Raw genomic sequence first — 20,585 nt, forward strand, 5'->3', positions numbered from 1 at the left:
ACAACTGAACTGCTGAACAAAATACTGACCCAGAGGCTGAGTCAATAATAAAAACATGACAGTCTTTGTGGTAACATGTTGTATAATAACGGAGAACCAGCAAAATAAGTTGCACGCACATATGCACACATCAAATACATGTAAATCTCATGACTGTGGTATGACACTTTCTCAACATGTCCTGTGTTTGTGGACAGTTGTGATACTCCGCTTGATATTCAGCCAAATAGATTATATACAGAGGACAGAATCTAAGTGGATTGGAAGCACTGGGCCCTTGGCTATTTTGGACTTCAGACTTTGTTTTCCATGTCTGAAAGCTCACCATCTGCTCTGTGCTCTTTGTGTCTACAGCTCCAGAACTGAAGAACCAAACACAAGAGCTGTGTGAGTTTTTCAGATGAGTGACATGTCAGTATAGTTGTGTACATCTCTCCCACAAACGTTCCACCCCACACATATTCTCCATGAATGTGTGATTGTGTCCGACTGACCTGAGAGTAGAAATTAACCATAGTGGTGGTTTCTATGTCCTTCTTTCCCAATATTTCCATTTTAACTGGAGCTGATGGGAACTTGCTCGAGAAGTAGTCCAAGAAGTCAGGCAGGTAGCTGGCTTCTCCGTGGACAATTCCCATGACGTAATGAGCTGCCTGAAAAAAAAGGGCAGTAATGAAATATGAAAAAAAAAAAAAAAAGAAAAAAAAAAAGTTTTTATAAGTATTAAAACAACTACAAGTGAAACAAATTCTATAAGGTTAAAATGGTCAATTAATCTGATCAATATCCGACTATGCTATACCTGGGATGAGTCCTCGCTGAAAGCCAATGTGACAAACTCCTGGGCAAATCTCTGCCTCTGGCCCATGGAGAGAGAGGAGAGCTGGGAGGTGTAGGCGTGGGCCACCAGGGCCCCTCCATTAGGCTGGTTCTCTATGTGGATGTATGGGGCAAACTCCAGGCCTGCCATGCCAGGATAGGTGCACTGTGGCTGGTGTTTGGTTTGGGAAGGTTGGGGTGTCTTCATGGGGGACAATGGAGAGTTAAGAGAGTTGAGGAGAGAGCAGTTTAAGAGAGATTTGGGGACAGGAAAAGGAGAGGAAGGTAAGAGTTGTGCAGTTTTGTTGTTAGGTGGAGGGTAAACGGGTAGAGGAGATTTAAATGGAGACAGGGAGGAGTTATGAGTGGGATCAGAGGATGAGGTGGAAGGTGGAGAGGATGGAGGGAGGAGAAGCAGGCCAGCACAAATGGTTTGGCAGGAGCGGTGGTACATCTTTACTCGTTTGTGCTTCTCCCACTCTTTGTGTTTCTTCTTCTTTTTCTTCTTTACTTTTTTGATTTGCAGCTCCTCTAAGTTGATCTTGGCTTTCTCTTTTTCATCTGGACAAAGTGACAGGGGGAGAGAGGGAGGGAGGGAGAGAGAGAGAGAGAGACAGAGAGGGAGAGAGAGAGGGAGAGAGAGAGACCGTATTACTTAGATGGAAGATACTTTTTACAGGAGAAGACATTCTTAAAAGATCAACAAAAAAACCTGAAAAAAATGTAATTTAGCAAAGGCTCGAAGGGAATAGGGAGACACATCATTCATGGAAGCTTTGTAAAAGAAAATCTATTCAAGTCTGCTGTCTGATGGATCAACAAACCAATCATCAGCCCTTTTCATTCCCCTGCTGTAAGAAGCCACTTTTCACAGTACTTAACAGTGAAACAGATCCTCTTGCAAGGACAAAAGCTCAAAAAAAGCTTCCAGTAAAATAAGGTGAACTGCAAAAAAACTGCAAAGGAGCTGCTGATTATGCTCTGTAACAGTACAAACAATACACAATAAAATACAAGACTTGTTGTATTATTTACTCTCATCGTTATAAATCCCCTATTTAAAAAACAATACAACAAAAACTAATGAGTCCTAACAATTTTAACTAAGTGTAGGCAGATGACTCGTAGCTTCTCCCAGGTGGTGTGCATCTCCTGGGGTGCATGCATAAAATACATTAAAGAGCCTTGAAATGGCATCCCTTGAGAAAAGCAGATATGACTAAGCCAGGAAACAGGCTTTCGAGTGGCTTATCTGAACAGAGATAATACCGTACATGGTGGACAGTCTCATCTTAGATGCCTGAGGCAGGACAGAGTGGAACATGCAAATTTATGCACAGTGCTACTGTATGTATTTGTGAGTGTTTGTCAGAGCTGTTCACATCTATTTGGAAATGTGTTGCTGGCTGGTTCTTTCTTGCCCAGTAGTTGTGTAAACAAGTGGACATGTATACATTTAATGTGTGTGTGTGTGTGTGTGTGTGTGTGTGTGTGTGTGTGTGTGTGTGTGTGTGTGTGTGTGTGTAATGTAAGTCACTTTGATAGCTGCTGTTGTGGCTTATTGTGGGCAGATTCCAGGTAGAGGAAAGACTTTCACCCTGAAGCACGTGTACAATGCACACAGCATGTTCAAGTCTGGGTGCGTTCTGTGTTCCACTTGACTACAAGAAAAATATATCCTTGGGGATAATAAAGTTCTTGTCAGGATCAGATTGACACACTGCACAAAAGAAATTAGAGAATGTAGACAGACGTATTACAATCATCATTTTTGGCTTATCAAGAGTAGGGCTGCAACTAACAATCTTAATTATCGATTAACCTGCCAGTTATTATGTTTATTAATATTTTGGATTACAAAATGTAGCATTGTGGCTTTCAAAAAGCCCATCTTTAAATGTCTTGTTTTGTTTGACCAACAACCAGTTACCAATATTATTCATGTGAGACGTTTATCAATCGACTACAACGATTGACTATTTCTGCTTCGATCAAGAGCCAGACGACCTGTTGTAGCACTCCTGACAGTAAATTCCTCCCTGTTTACTCACTGTCAGCTGCTCTAAAAACAAAGTTTTAACATTAATAAAATCATCTTTATTGAGGTTCATCTTTATTGGGGGGGCAGTGGTGGCCTAAAGGTTAGAGATGCGAGCTTGTAAGCCGACAGGATAAAATCTGGGTGGGGAAAGTGAAAGAACAGCGCTTGTCCCTCCCTCAGCACTTGTCCCTCCCTCATTACCACTGAGGTGCCCTTGAGCAAGGCCCTTAACCCCAACCGCTCCACTGGAGCTGCTCAGTGGCCAGCAGACCGGGCAGCTTCCAGGTATGAATGTGTAACTGTGTGAATGTGAAGTGAACCATCCCTGAATAAATAATGGTAAAAAAAAAAAAGTTCTATGCATTGATTTTTTTTTTTTTTATTAAACAATAAGAAAGGACTGGCCAAAACTGTAAGAAACACACAGAATAACCTGATGAATATTTCATAAGAAAAAAATAGCATAACACACACACACACACACACACACACACCCCCCCCCCACACACAAACACACAAAAAAAAACACACACAAAAAAAAAAAAACACACACACACACACACACAGTAAAGCAGCCTTACTGTCAGAATAGCTGCTTGCTGCTTATTGATTTCCTATAAGTTTCCTCTGGGTGCCTCTCTCTCTGTTGCCCTTTCAATTGTAAACTTAACACTCTCAGTGATTAAATTTCTAACTTCCCCTCCTTGACTCTGTCACTCCTAACATTTGCAAACTTAACACTCTCTGATTAAATGCCTCACTCACTATTACTGAAACCCTGTTCTCTGGTAGGGACAGTCTCCTCCTCCTCCTTTCTGTCTCGACTCTTATTCCCACCATGTATCCCAGTGTGTCTCTTTTATTGTAAACACACATGATTAAATACCAGCCTCCCTGACAGGATGACTGCAGACTTAATACACACCAGCTCTTTCTATCGGCCTCTCCCTCAATTCACCTTTCCACCTTTTACACTCATACGGAGAAGATGAACCAACATTACAATGGCGCCTGTCCATCTCACAGTAAGTATGAAGATAAAAAAAAATAAAAAAAGAAAGAGCTGAATTATCAATATGTAATTTTCATCTGCAGACACTAGCTATGGTATGTGGCCCACGATTTACTAAGTCCTTCAAATGTCACAGTGTGGTCATGGCATACCAGCACAGAGAAACTGCGAGTCTAAAAGGGAGCAAATCTAATCAATCTGAATAAAATTGCCATCCGTGTATACATGTCAGTGTGTGTTGTGTGTGTGCATGTCTGTTTAAAAAGGTCAAGTACAGAGAGAGAGAGAGAGAGAGAGAGAGAGAGAGAGAGAGAGAGACCGACATTACGTCACAGCGCTCTGCAAATAATTCACTACTGTTGAAAGGTTAACAATGAAACTCGCCACCACATTCATAAATTGGACAAAAGAAGATAAAATAACAGTGTATCCACAGCAGAGCCTGACTGATACACCTGTAGGCCAGTGGCCTTTCACATACAGTAACTGTTTGTACTGGTGTACAACATGGCAGTTAGGTACACAGGAATTAAAGTACATAAATGATTTATAGGCTACATTGTTATGATTTTTTTTTTACCTGTATTTTCTTAATTCAAGATTTAAACTTACATTGTGTAATTTTTTGGAGTTGATTCTTAGCAAAAAAAAAACTTTGTTCTTTCACAAATATGTGCTCATTCATATGTAATTACTTCCACCAACTAATCAAAGTATTCTCGTACGCGTAGAATCTGCCATTCAGAATCATTGAGAATACATACGAGCGAGTCACTCGAATGACGGCCGGCATGTTGCGCCTCCATCTTTAAAATACATTAGCCAAAGAGGGACATACCTCCGCCTTTCGCCCTCTTACACTCCGTGGCACCCCGCACCGTGACGATTGCCAGGGGGAGATTATTCGCCAGGGAAGCGAAAAAGAGAATTAAAACGACAACGCGACAGGCAAAGCAACAAGACCAAAGTTAATATTGGAGTGGCTAGAACAGCTGCGTGTAAACGATGGAGATACTAAGAGCTAATTTCGGGTTCGGCCACTGTAGGACTTAAAACGCGATCGGATTGGGAGGGGCTAGAAAGTAATATTCAGTTGGTCGTCATATACAATTTCACCGCTAGATGGGAGAAATTCTTACACGATGTAGCTTTAAGAATCCATATTTTATTTTTATTTTTAGTTCATCTAATGGTTAACTCACAATGGAGTATATTGTTCAAAATGTACCATTATCTTATACTATGCTATGTTTCGTAAAGTTGTTCATCAGGAAAATGTCCTGCCTCAGTACATACCGTACATTTGTCACAATTATTTAATACAATATTTTAAAGAGGTTCATTGCCAAAAATATTTTAGCGTTTAAAAATGTAATCAACCAATGTTTTGTTGATATTGGTCACAACAATCAAATATTAGTCACACAGTAAAAAAATATAAAAAGCATTTAGGGTTGCAACTCGCAGTTGTTTTCATCATGTGTCGTTTATTTCCTCAATGATTATTATTAATTATTCATTTAGTGTATAAAATGCCAGAAAATAGTGAAAACAAAATACCATAAAAATTTCTCAGAGTCAAAGGTGTTGTTTTTTGTCCAACTGACAATCATATATCAAAAAAGGAAAAAAGCTCATTCCACATTTGCGAAGCTGGGACCAGCAAATGTTTGACAAATAACTTTAATAGTTTATTATTATTATTATTATTATTATTATTATAATTATTAATAAATTATAATAATAATGAATAGTTAGTTATTTAATTGATCAACTGAGTCATCATTTCAGCACTAACTAGGGCTTGTTCTTGTTTCTTCCATCCCAGTCGCTGTTATTGTTAAGAGTCTTTTCCTATTGTTAAGAGTCTTTTCATAATGTCATTCTTACATTTATTTTGGTAAGAATCACATTCAAAAATACTTATCCTACTGTTTTTTTTTGGTTTTTTCTTCTCTTTCATACTTCTTTGATCTTAGTTACTGTTTTTTTTTAGTTTTTCCTTCTCTTTCATACTTCTTTGATCTCAGTTTTAAGACAATGCAGCGTCTGTTGTTCGCTTTGGGTGGGATTTTTCTGTTGTATGTTTTTGTGTATATATATGTGTAAAGTGTATATATACTTTTTTGTTGTTGTACCTGTTAAACTCAAAATTCAAAAAAAAAAAAAAAATACTTATCCTGAACTAAAGTGAGAGAAATAGAGAGAGAGCGGCACTAGACACACGGGTAGGCTACATTGCCACAGCTTGTCACACAGCCAATCCTGTTACAATCCTAGCTACCAGACGCACAATCCACCTGCACACACAAACACACACACAGGTCAGACTAAATAAATCCTGAGCACAATCCTCCTTGTGCAGGAGCAGGTCAACCTAATGCTAGATTCTCCAAGAAAAAAATAAAAATAGTTACAACCACTGGCAACTCGGCAGCATTAGCATATTCTCAACACCCACTGGGATGCTGAGTTGTGTATGCTGCTTGTACAGTATGTTACACATTTCATGATGATATACTGTACCGCACCTGGTAAAAGGGGGCCAGTGCCTTGCACTTCCTAGCTACTGTGGTGACAGTGCTTGCTATAGATCTGACGATGTTGAAAGTATTAAACACCCTCCTGCACCAACAATCCACTGTCATAACAATACCACTTTTAGCTTATAACGTCTCTAATAGCCCGAAATTGGATACAACATTTTACGACTTATAATATTACTGCCTATTAGTTTTTATGACCTGCAGATTCCCCGATATACTGATGCCCTTAAATGTTTCCAAACCATGCTAAACCTCTATAACTTACTTTTATAAAAATTGTACGGTAATTTAAAAAGGGATTCACATATATCTCATGCTGAAACAATTAGTTAATCAATGAGCCAATCAACAGAAAAAAACTGAGGAAGGCCGAGAGATGTGAAAGTTTTTTTTGGTCAAGAATTAAATGTACAAGCTCAATTTTGAGGTCTATTATTGAGCAGAAATACCAAATAATCAAATGCAAGAATTAGCTTCTTTCCATTTTAAATATCATGGAATCCTTTTTGGTTTTGGCAATGGGCATATTTTCTAACATTTTGTGGACCAAACAATTGTTATGTATGTTTTCACCTACCTTTAATCGGCTGCTTGACGTCTCCATTCTCCCTCTTGATCTCGTCTGTCACTTTGTGCTTCTTTTTCTCCTTTTCTCTCTCTCTGTCTTTGACCTTCTTCTTCTCCCTCTCCTCCCGGTCTCTCTCTTTTGCCTTGTCCTTGTTGGAGTGCTCTGTGGAAGTAGAGGGGAGGGCTTTAGGTCTCGATGGTAGAAACACATTAGCGCCCAGATTTACTCACTACACACATACTACACTTGTGAGCACACTCCATTCCCTTCGATTTTTTCCCCTCTAGCCCCTTAACTAAACTCTTGCCAAGTGCTTCACCTTGGCCATCACCGTTTCCTTAATCTTATCCTCCTACAAAATGCTTGGCTTTTCCTTCCATGCTGCAACAAATTCACCTCTCCAGCAAGCCTGTACTCCTATCTCTCATGTTTCCTCAGCACTGTAATGGAATATAAATATATATAAATATATATATATATATATATATATATATATATATATATACACTACAGCAGTCACTCATAACCTTAGAGCTATATCTCATCGATACCATATATACTTCACGTTTCTTCCCCCTAACTCATCTCGGTTTCTGTGCCTCTGCCAGCTTCAATATGCTCCTGTCTTGAAAGTCCTAAAATCCCCCCTTGCTTTTTGACTCTTTTTTTTATTTTCTCTTCCAGCGCTTCTCTGTCCGATTTCAGTGTTGAGGAAATATTACAGATCAAGGAATTGGAGTGCACTCTAATGTTGCACTCAATGCAAATTGTTCCGGATGAGAGCATCAGTTTAAAATGTAAATTATCATATCACACACACCTTTTCAGTGCTGTCTGAAAAGCAGTGTATGTCTAAGTGTGGATGGTTGTAAATCATAATCTCCAGCAGAGCTCAGGAAACCCCCCCCCCTTTCTTAATATAACTTTCATTTGATCAAATCTTGTATACATCTCCTCCTTTGATTCTTTATTTCCTTTCATTTCCCCTAAAGATATATATAAAAAAACTCCTTTATTTTTTTCCAAAGTAGTTCTTTTGCTGATTCTTTTCCTTTGCAAATAAGTTTTTTCTTTGAACTTAGTCAGATCCATCTTTAAAAGGAAGCTGTGTTTTCAGACTGTTCACTCTCCTGTGGACATGGGGAGTGGGAAAGTGAACACAGTGGGGTTTGCAGGATCAAAGGAGAAAATGCTTTGAAAGTAAAAAGGCTTAAAAAGGAGCAGTATGAGAATCAGAGGTACATCAATACACTGTTTTCAATGATTAGATTTAAATATTACCGTGGCATTTTGAAGTTTAGTGGGTCGTTTTTCTTTGCTACTTAACATGCAGGTAGTCATTATCCTCATACCTTGTGGTTAATGGGAGGAACGCCAAGAATTTTAACAAACCATTTTAAAAACTGTGCAAAATAAATGCAGTAAAATTACCAGACACTGTAAGCTGCCTGTTGAAGGAAAATAAAAAAACATCAATTTAGCTCAACAGGAAGCTGCCTACAAAGGAGGGCTCACTCAGATCTTCTGCCAGATTTTTTAAAGACATGTCAGACCGTGCCAGAGTGGTAACTTTCATAAACTTTTAATTTAGAGGCAATGGGGGATAAATTACCCCAGGTGGCTGACCGGGCCTTAAATACACTGGAGAACATGCTGATTTATCACAGCTTGAGAGTAGAGTCTTCCCCTTTAAATAAAAAGGAGACCATCCCATGGCTTGAGGGTCACACATTGTTTTATCTGGTCAGTAACTAAAACGTAAAACAATGTTGGGTTTGTCAGGGCAACACTGCACAAAAGCAGACAGCGTTTTACCCAGAAAAGCCCTGTGGCAAGTGTCTTTTTTGGGGGCAGTCGCAGACTGATGGCAGTAATGTAGAGCCCAATAGTTTCTGTGATAACAGAATCATGGACAGAATTGCAAAATTGACAATAAAAAAAAAATAAAAAACTATAAGAGATTCCATATGGCCCAACATTAAGTCAGTCCTAGTCCCAGTCAACTACTTCTTTGTTTCTAACCGTGCCGCCCCACTGTAACTGTAGTTTAAATAAAGAAGAAAAAAAACGCCTTAATAATACATTACAAAATAATTCCCAGTGGCTTAGGCCTGGTGGGGGGCAACTTAGGCCAGGTGGGCCACCAGGCTTGTGATACAATGGGGGAAACCCTGGAGTTAGAAAATAATGGGATTCATGCAACTGAAACTTCTCGTTTTTTTTCTGATTTTGTTTTCTGACTTTCTTGCAGTGGCAGGTTTTGAAGGGGAACACAGCAGGTGGTTTTCACTGTTCGGATGATCACAGGAGAGAGAAAACTCTTTGAAAGATAGAGGGCCAGAGGCAGACAGTTTGTTAACTTCAACTACACTGGTCCCCACTGCTATCCAACTTTTCAGAGCTGGGGAGGAGAATCATAATTTCAGAAAATCCATGGGGTATCCACATTTAGATGTTTGTTTTTTTAGATGTGAAATTTAACAACAAGCCTTCTCCAATCACCTGTCCTTAAAAATAACTATTAATGCATTACATTTAACCTATGTTAAACTGGAACAGCCTAGTGTTGTAGCGCTGTAGCCCAGCCAGGTTTGAGTGTGTGTTAGCAATGTGATAAGACCGCCGACCTGTCGGTGTGTTCTCTGCCTCTTGCCAAATGCATGCTGGGATACGCTCCAGCCCCATGTGACCCTGAACAGGATAACCTAATCAAACACATAACTTCTATTTATTCTATTCTGAGTATCTGGTTGTATTGTGTAATTTTATTTCTTGTGAATAATTAAAACAGAAAATCAAGAAAATTCAGTTTCCTAGGAATCTGAGGGCTTCAATGATTAGACAGTAGACAAGAGCAGTCCCATGTTAACATGTTGTGACAAACTGGGATGACAGAAAACAGGTAGAAGCCACCCAGTACTTTGTGTGCGTGTGCATATTTAAAGGTTAAAACGGTTACATTCAAAACATACTGTAGTAAGACGAATATCCCTTCAACTATTAGTCTGTCATCAGCAGCTCAGCAGACAACTGAAGGTGATATATTTTGAGATCTTTTTGGATCTCTAACTGGGACTCACCGTAACACTACAGGTAAACCTGCCCACTAGGAAAATACTGCCACTCCAGATGGTCAGTCCACTAGGGCTGTGCTCGATTGAAGAAATTCTTAGATGACTAACACTCTTGTATCGACTAATCGATTAGTTGATTTAATCGACAGATCTGTAAATCTGAGTTTCTCCACAAAGAGTCATGCAAAAGCACCACTTTAATTCTTGTGTTTACCAGAGATGTGCTTGTACGTTTCTTGGAAATAAGTCATTCAGCATGAAAAATGCGTAAAACATGACTAATCGACTAAAGAAATCTAAGTTGATTAAGACCAAAACGACCGATTAGTCAACTAATCGACTAAGAGGGAGCAGCCCTACAGTCCACCACCGCTGGTGTGGCAAACACATGCTTCACAATTCAAGCTGATCTGGAAATGATTTAGCAATAAGGTTCAAACAAGCTTGTCTGTTACTGCACACACAAGTGTCTTGTAATTTTTGGGACCGAACAAACAACCCAGCCGAGAGTAACTAAGTGGGTGCTTATTGCAGCCAAGCTTCATTCACCTTTCCCCTGGCTGTGCACGGCCACAGTCGAGTAGTCACAGACGCAGTCAGGCATTCTGTCAGCATGCTGCATTTACTGCTCACAAATAACCTAATTACATCAATTCAGACATGATTCACAACAACCCGATAACCCAGCTTTACATGACTTGTTTAATGGTCAGAATGATGTCCAGAACAATGGCAAGGCAACCTATACGCCAATATGACACTGGAGCAGGGCTTGGCGATATGGAGAAAATCAAATATCACGATATTTTTGACCAAATACCTCGATATCGATACCGCAACGATATAGTAGGGTTGACTATTGGTGCTTTCACAAAATATTTACACAATGAGATTTTTGATAAATAATCATCAGTAATGTGAATATAATGACTAAGTGGGTAAAGGCAAATAATACAACAGTTACAACAGTCAGGTAAGTTCAGAAAATGACATCACTTTACTGTAATGCAGCCTTTAAAACCAGGAAAAGACAACACGTATGCCATATTACGATATCGATAACACTGGAATAATGAATAATCAGAAAATAGATGAATTTAATTGGTCCTCCCTGTTTTGTAGGTCGATGTGTTGAAGCTCGTATTAATTATAAACACAGAAGGTATGAATGCTGCTTTTTTTTTTATTAAAGCTGCTTTGCATTAGTCTGTGACTTACATGTCACATGTGCCAGATCAAAACACCCAGAGTGGCCAGACGCAGGAGTTTTACATGACAAGAGCTTTTTTATTACAATTTATTTGAATTCAACCTCATGAGAAGTGCATTTGGTTATAATTATAAAACAGGACTGCATTGGGTGTCAACAACAGGTCAACTTGGTCTCAGTGAGGATTAAACCTGTGACCTTTGAGTTAAACAACAATTCATTTCACACTAGGTCAGCCTGCCTAATGCAGTAATGTTCCCTTGTTCACTGTGCTTAGTCAGACTCATGTCTCATGTTTCAAGACCAAATGAAACCAGGAGTCACTTCTCCCTGGCAGTTGCCTCGATCCAACAGCAGACCCAACCCAAATAATGCTGGGATGAGGTGATACTCTTTTGATCCCTATAGGAAAATGCTTCCCTTCCATGAAGTTCAGAGTACACTCCGCTGAAAGCAGAAACGTGTCCTCCTGTTGAACAGCCATTCTGTCTAACAAGTGGGCCAACCTGCCACTAAAATCTAAAAGATACAAAAACACATTACATTTATTTTGGGTTTTTTTCCCGTATCGCCTTAAGCCTATGCCGAGTGCTGACTGCAGCTGTGTCACAGAGTCAAGGAAGAAGACTGACACACAGTTACCAGCTTTTACAGGAAGGTGCAGTTAAAAACGGAGCATTTCAATCCTTGAAACATTTTGCTCAGGATTAATGTGCCATTTCCAGTAACACTCTGCTCCACATTTATATACTTCCCCATCTTCAAATTTGAAGCTACTCCATAGAATTACAGTCTCCCTAATGCCGGCCATTGAGCAGCTCCCTACAGCAAACACAGGTCCAGTGCTTTGCTCAAGAGCACTTCAGTGGGATGGTTGAAGGAGTGCTATTATTTATGGTTACCTTTGGATGCATCTACATTTTCCCAGTCAGGTTCAGAGATGAAAACATTGAAACCAAAATGTCAGCACTGCATTAGTGATTTAAAAAAAAATATATTCTCAACATGCCTGCATACAACATTAACAGTAACATAATAAACATAATATTAATAATAAAATAAACTACACTAATTGACTTTTAGTCTTATGATTGCTCAATAAAAATGTATTAATTGCATTAAAAAGACGTGGTTTATCTAAGATTCACATTCTTTTTTAAATCCCAGGTTTGCGTTCCGATTCTGTGTAAAGACTAAACACCAGCCTCTATCTGTTCTGAAATCCCTGTGAAGCGTGCAAGCACTTTTAACACAGCCTGTTTACTAGACTGTGTTTCTGATGGTGCGTCAGGGCTACAGGCCAACAACACGTCTCGTTCTGGTGTTCCCCCTGACTGCAGGGACTGTTCAAAGCACGTCAAGACCTCTTAAACTACCCAACTGGAAAAGGGTGAGATCATGCACTCCCACACACATTTGCATTTGTCCACTCAGTACCTCCGCTTAAGTGTCTAAACACTCACACGCAAATAACGCTTGAACGCAGCAAATGCAGAGATTTTGATAAATAGTATAATGATAAAAGAAAGCCATGCACAAGGACCTATAATGAGATGATGATAAAGCTGTGACCCAATCAGTCAACTTAATAAAATATTTCCTCCCAAGGAACTAATAAAATCTATCTTATAAAATAATGTGACATCCTAGAACATATTTGTAATGTTATTAATGGCCTGATTTTAATTATGATTATGATGTTTTGAGCTACATGTATGTTGATCATATGCAGCATATTTCATAATGTAGGTCTAAAAAGAAAATACATTAAAAGAAAACAAATTTAGGCTTTTAGCATAGATATTTATGAATCCAGGCCAGGCATAGATCCAAATATATATATATATATACACACACACAGTACTGTGCAAAAGTCTTAAACAGGTGTGGAAAAAATTCTGTAAACTAAGAATGATTTCAAAAATGGAAGTGTTAATAGTTTATTTTCATCAATTAACAAAATGCAGTGAATGAACAGAAGAGAAATCTAAATCAAATCAATATTTGGTGTGACCACCCTATATATATTAAAGCATTTATGCATATGTTTAGATATCACACATTTGTAGTAACATGATTACGTAATAAGAATATGTTGTCTGGTATTTGAGATTAATTAATATTGTAAAATGTTTACCAAGATTGTACACTGTTACTGTTTAATATTTGTAACTGTCAAAATAAGATAATAAAAGAAAGTTATATGGCATCCATACATGTATTTGTCCATATATATATATATATATATATATATATTAGGGCTGGGCGATATGGAGAAAATCAGATATCACGATATTCTTGACCAAAAACCTCGATATCGATATTGCAGCGATATAGTAAGGTTGACAATTGGTGCTTTAACAAAATAGCGTCACACTAAGATTTCAGATAAATAATCATCAGTAATGTGGACATAATGTCTAAGTAGGGAAGAGGCAAATAATAGAACAGCTAGAACAGTCTGGTAAGTTCAGAAAAGTACATCACTTTACGGTAATGCAGACTTTAAAACCAGTAAAAGACACTTATGTCATATCACGATATTACGATATCCAAAATCTAAGACGATATCTAGTCTCATATAACGATATCAATATAATATCGATATATTGCCCAGCCCTAATATATATATATATCGTTATTGGGAAGGATAATGGTATTGGAACTGCTATAAATCCTATTAAGCCCTGAATATTGCTTCTGGGATTTAGTGTCAAATGTGTGTTTGTGTGCGTGTTCTTGTCTCTCCATTAATCAAGTGGCTCAGTGTTACATGTACAGTACATGCGCTGCCTGTACAACTGTAGAACATGGAGTAACAACAAGCTGTGGAGCTCTGTCTGTTTCCGATCCTGCCTGAGGTTACAGAGGGGGGCGTGGTGCTCTACCAAAACAACACTTACCCTATAATGGCGGGCGGCAGTCATGTTGTTATGACAGCAGCGTGCAGTTTTAATACATACACCGCTCCGAAGGAAATAAAAAATCATAAGGTGGGCATTTATGTGATAGAATAACTACAATTTACCTCATTCGTTAAGCTGACATGACAAGAGATTATAGCTTGCTTATGCCTCTATAACATTTAGATCGACTCGATTACATTACTGTAAACGGCTATATGAATACAACACATTGTACTTTGTCGATACGACGTAACTACGTAACAATTCCGCAGTAGCACGAGAGCAGATGGTTGCAATGAATGTTAACAGCTAGGACGCGCAACTACTGCCCATACTAATGCCCTGGAACGCTATTGTGGAGCTCGAGGGTTCACGAGCGGGTGAACAGTGACGAAAGCTGGCAGCCATAGCCCGTAGAAACATCGCCTTTTGGGCTTTGTAGACACTCAACTCGATGTTAACCTCTTTTAGAAATGTGCAATTATAAATAAGAGTAACCCTCGAGAGGCCTGCGGGTTCATATACAACATTTTAGGAGCACCCTTTGAGCAGTAGCTGTTCCGAAAACGGGACTGTCCAGACAAATTAGCAGGCAGACAACAGCACACTCGGGGCCACATGTTCATATCCCAAGTGGCTGATTCTACGATGAGCAAGTAAAAAGGGGCAAAACTCTAGTGACTTATAGCAGAATGAGATTATTGCCAAAGTAAGTTTTAACTTGCATGGAATTTGCCTTGGTGTTTGGTGCATACAATAAACATATGAAAAAGGGAATAAACAATGGAGCAAAGTACTGCAACAGTCAAGAACATTATATAGTATAAGAATATTGCAATACAAATATGTAAAAGACACTATACCAATTATGTACAATGTAACTGTGTTAGGAAGGAAAAGAAAGCTGTAGTTACGTGTTGTGCAGTGTGTGCACAAATATTAAACAGGGGATGTGCAAAAGTTCACAGTATAACGTTATATAATATGCGCAATGGTCAGGGATAATAGTCCGGGATATGTGTTAATAACGTGTAGTGACTGGGGGTGAGAATCTAATATGGGATATTAAATGATATTATAATAACAATATATATATATTTATATAAATAATATAATAAACACAACACAAACTTTATGAATTCGCTTCAAGTAACATTTAAATAAAATACACCATGATGGCCTACCTTTGGGAGGCAGCATGACCTCCCCATTTTCTCTCTTCACTGCAGAAGTGTTATTAATTCGGCTGATATCGCTGTTGTTACTGACATTACTCCCGGGTCCGGAGGTCACCAATAGTTTATGTTTCTTTTTCTCCTCTCCGCCTCCTTTCTCCCTCTCTTTCCCTCGCTGTTTATCTTTACTCGGCTTCTTGGGTTTGGAAGAGGAAGGCGCTTTGTGGAGGAAGAAATCGCTCTGTTTGAAGACTTTATGTGTGTTTGTTCCACCGGTGGCAGACACCGGAGGGTTGTTGCTGCTCGTCTTAACCGGGCTGAAGGTGCTCGAGCCCGTGCTGCTGCCATAACTCTGCTGCTTCGTGGGCTGCTGGAGTTTCTCTTTGCCGCTACCGTTGCCTCCCACTCCTTCCCTGCTGAGTTTCTTGGGTTTAACGCTCCTCTCCTCGACACGGACCTTCTTGGGCGGCGGCGGGTTGAAATCCCGGGAAGACTGAGAGCGGTTGTCAGAGGCTCCCTTCGCCTCGTTCGGCTTGACGAGCGGGCTTTTGTCGCAGGCGACCGCCGGGGCTACCGCAGTAGCAGCTCCGGTGAGGTGAGCAAAGCCCAGCGAGTCAGCCATCTTGAGGCTTCTCTCTCTATTTACTCTTTTCCCCCAACGGCCGCCGCTTCTGTTTTTTTCATAGGTTTTTTTGCGCGACTTGCAAGCAGGCAATGAAGAGGCGGGGCAGACTTTGACTGACAGGTAGTTAGAGAATGGGCGGGACTAAGGTTTGACTGACAGACAGAGAGGGAAAAACTAGAGGCGGGGCGTAGCAGCTGTTAGTATGTACTGTTAAATGTAACTTGTGAAATAATAATGAGGAGCAAGACGTAATCACTTAATAACCCAGTACAGACTCTGCCTTAGTTATCACTGAAACGAAACATTTTCATTATTAATTATAATGTGTTAATTATTATTTTGATAGTTTATCAAAATATCAGAACATTGTGGCTCTAGAGCCTAAGTGATGCCTTGAAATTGCTTGTTTTGACTGACAGTCAAAAACCCAAAGGAATGTCATCATCTGTAATTATATATATATATATATAGAAAAAAAAATCTATTAATTTGCTATCTAATCAATTAATAGACTATTTCAGAACTATTCTTAAATGCATTAAAAGTTGTGTCAGGCATGTCAATAAACCAATAAATCACTAGCCACCTGTAATATGGACACTCAAGAAAACCACAAGTTTACTAGAACTAAAATGATTCAGTTAATCTACCAGTTCATTGAAAAGTATGCGACTATTGTGCTAATTGAATAATTAAGTGTTTAAGTCATTCTGCAAGTAAAAAACCCAGGATTTCCCTGGTTCCAGCTCCTAAATTGTGTGTTTCTTTGTCTTATATGATTACAAATGTAATGTATTTAGGTTTTGGACTGCTGCAGCTCTAATTTATTTAATAAAAACCCATTACATATTTTTCCTTGACTACATACATATTAAGATAAAGCATATAATACATAATTAAAGATTTTGAGATCAGTAGTTTTTGTTTCACCACCTTTATAGTCAAAATGTTATAAGCCGGTTTTACTCAAACATTGCTGCTTGGCAGCATCATAAGACACACTGATGGTGGTTTCTATCCTATTACAAATAGTTGACCATAAAGTTCAAATTATGTAGTTTTCTTTCAGTTTTATTATGCTTACATCGGTTTCATCCAGGGTTTCTTTAATCCGCTTTGCATTTTCTCTCCAGAACACAACCCTAAAAAAGACAGTACACTGCCCACAAATGATTGACAGAATGTGTAGAGACGAATGGTGGTATCTTCACAACGGGATGAGTTTAGCACTCTCACATACTGGAACACATGATTACAAAGCCTTGTGAATCCTCCGGAGCGGTTTTCATTTTGATTTATTGACATGAAAACATTTTCTTCACTCAGACTGATTGGCTGAGCCGTCAGCGCAAGGCCTGCCAGTGAGTGACAGCCAACCATGAATACTAAACATGATTAGCAGCTGCACACGGCCGGTTGTAAAGTTACAGCTGGCCATAAACATTGTGACAAGATTATTATATGATGCAACCCAGAAGGGGAAATTGGATGTCTGTGTGTGTAGTAACTACCAAGAAGAACACGTGAAGTGAAAGTATGTATCTAATTCTTCCAGCATCGACTGTATATGACTCTACCTAAAAATAATCTGGTCAAATGCATTATACTGCATATTCTAGGCTTTAAAACAGAGCTCACACCGTCTTCAGTTCCTTCAGATGGCAGTGCAGCCTGCTGCTACTGCTCACACACACACACACACACACAACACACACTCAACACTGATTGGCTATATTTATAAGTCATTACATAACATGGGAAACTGCTCCATGGGAAAACTGAGGTGACACAGATAACAACCTGGCTTAATACATACAGTACAAGAGATAGAGTGTTTTGTTTTGTGTGTGTGTGTGTGTGTGTGTGTGTCAGACACATTGGTTATCAGCTGTGTAATTCAGAACAGGAGAGAAGTAAAATAAAGGGGAGGAAGTTAGAAACTGTGTAGGAGTGGTGAGTGAGAGGCCTGTGGAATGAATGTACTGGATCCTCCCTTATGCATTATATGTATTTTTATTGACTACAATGGGTGTAAACTGTAATTTTAATCAGGCATTATAAAGCCATTTTTATCTGATGGAGTATGTCGTTTTTGTATTTTTTTTGATTGAAAACATTTTGGATGCTCCCGTCAAGTGACATTTTTACATATAAGAGCAAACTCATAATTCATCCTTGTTATGAATTCACTAGTGCTGTAAAACTGCAAATATAGTTCATTAATGCTTTACTTTATTCCAAATATCACTGGACAGAAGGTTTGTAGATGCTATTGCTGTAACAGGTGCTTTTATCAATGACTGTAACCAAAGAGGACTGACACAAAGCTGCCGAAACCACCTCCGCTGCACCATTACACATTAAATATTGTATGGTTATGTACTGTAAAATTAATCTGAAATGAGCTTTGGCTATGTGTGAGCAGAAGCAAATAATCACAGAATGTCTTCCCACCTGCTGTGCCTCTCTATGCGTGTAAAGTGAATACAAATGGGAAACCTTCAAGGTCTCTGTGAGCGACTGCGTTTATACCACCTGCGGAAATTAATTAATCGGCATAAGGAGTGTGTGTGTGTGTGTGTGTGTGTGTGCGTGTGTCGGCAGATTTTCCAGGTGTGAGAGAGGATCTCCTGCTGTGACTCTCCCTCACACATACGATTAACATTATCAGATTAGGCCTATATGTGCAAAGCTGTCAGCCAGTGAAGACACAATTCAATTATTTTATTTCTTGTGGAATTCAGAGACAAGTCAAAGTGATTTATTAATGATTAACTGCTCTATACTGTAAATAAAAGCTGTCTGTATGTACACACACAGTCAAACACAACCTGCGCACATATACGTTTTTGTTACATCATCTCATTCGAATAAAAACAAAGAGACGTGGCTTTACTTAATGTTCATTTTTACTGATTGATTTCTGCAACATACAAACATTTTGTGTGTGTGTTTAGGTTTGTGTGGGGCACAAGGTTTGTGTGTGTGTGTGTGTGTGGGGGGGGGCACAGGAGGCGATGAGCAAGCAGCAGCGAATCACATCGCTCACACTCACGCCGCTGACGACGATTGGAGGAGAGGGGATGAGGGGGAGGGTGGGCTCTCACTTAAAGGCACAGGTGGGCTCTTTTCTGAGATCGAGGCTAGTGTGCATGTGAAGGGGTCAGGTAGGTAGATGGGTATGTGGTAGATAAACAGAAAGAAGTGGAGGATTGGAAAAACAAATGATGAAATTTAAAAGACTTGTTTTTTTTGTTTTGTTTTTTCCTTTCTCAGCATGTCTGTTGTCACTTTGAACCACCAACAAGTTAGGGATGCATTACTGAAGTGGACCAATCTGCTGGCGCAGACGTGTTGGAAATGTCAGCCTTTTAAAAATTAAAAAGGCAGAGAGGAGGGTGATAAAAGAGAGAAAACAGGGGGGGGGTGAAGTATGAAGGAAGCAAAACATAATGAGATGCTCCTTGTCCAGAGCAGGAGATCCATTTCTGTTGCATGTTCTACATTAAAAGAGCTGAGACAAAAAAAAAAAAAAAAGTAATCAAAAAGTGTAAAATAAAATGAGTGACAAATAAAAAAGACATGATGCAGTATGTGAGAAGGGAAGAGAGGAGTGGGGGTTTGGGTGGGGAGCAGTAGACTTGTGACGCAACAAACAACCGCGTATACAAAAATAACTTTTAAAATACCATTTACAAAAAACGACCATTATTATTATTATCATCATCATTAATATTATTATTACAATCTTATTCAAAGCCCGCTGTAGCTATCTGAAAGAGGGCTGGCTGGCAGTCAGTCAATGCTTTTTAATCTGCCAGCCAATTAAAACAAAAATGTTCAATCTTTTTAAGCATATAACTCGAACATAAAAAATAAAAACAACCCTGATATATTTGCCAGAAGCAAAAACAAAAAGGGCAGCAGAATAATTTACAGTTTGAAGGGAAACACTGTGTAGGGGAGGAATCATCAACATCATGCACTGACTTTCTTACATCTTCTGTTAATAAGAATATTTAAGAGATAACAAAAAATCTGAAATATTATATACCTAAACTGCCCTGTACACTTTCTTTTTTTTATCTTTATAAAACAATGCATATACTGTATACTTATGGTAGCTAATGAAGTTAGCAGAGAACAATAAGAAGAATACAGTAGTCCTGGGTCCCTATCCTCATTGTCTCACACATACAGAAGCAGGTAGAGTATGATTTCTTTTTTTTTTTTAATTTGTCCACCACATGAAAAACCAAACAAGTCTGATTTGTAGAGAAATGGTTGTTATAGGACAGAATCAGACTTTATATTAATCTGTTAAGTCCCAAAAGAGTTTCAGTTGATGTGTAACATTCCTACTCTGAAACACTGGGGTTTATTTGGAGTAAACTGGCTGCTAAAATAAAAAAGAATTGACTTGCATGGTCGATCATCCAACAGGAGGAGGAGAATGAGAACAGAAAAGCAAAAGGTACAACAACAGAAACTAAAACAGGACAGTGCCGAGGAAAGAAAGAAATAAACAAATTTGAGTCCAAAGCAACGACCAAGAGAAGCCAAATACAGAGAGGGAAAGGAAATGAACTGGAGAGAGAAGCCAAATGAA

General features: G+C 38.9%; 1 protein-coding gene across 1 annotated transcript in view; it reads right to left on the minus strand.

The window, feature by feature from the left end:
* LOC120553471 (lysine-specific demethylase RSBN1L-like) overlaps window positions 1–16,072 on the minus strand; it is a 38,948-nt gene extending 22,876 nt beyond the window's left edge. The window contains exons 1-4 of the mRNA XM_039791885.1: window positions 15,361–16,072; window positions 6,996–7,148; window positions 803–1,380; window positions 495–653 (exon numbers count right to left, since the gene is read on the minus strand). Of these exons, the coding sequence (XP_039647819.1) occupies window positions 495–653; window positions 803–1,380; window positions 6,996–7,148; window positions 15,361–15,973 (1,503 nt within the window). The 5' untranslated portion in view covers window positions 15,974–16,072. The remainder of the gene's footprint in view (window positions 1–494; window positions 654–802; window positions 1,381–6,995; window positions 7,149–15,360) is intronic.
* Window positions 16,073–20,585: the final 4,513 nt, after the last annotated feature.

This window comes from Perca fluviatilis, chromosome 23 (assembly GCF_010015445.1).
Source record: "Perca fluviatilis chromosome 23, GENO_Pfluv_1.0, whole genome shotgun sequence".
NCBI classification, from domain to species: Eukaryota; Metazoa; Chordata; class Actinopteri; order Perciformes; family Percidae; genus Perca; species Perca fluviatilis.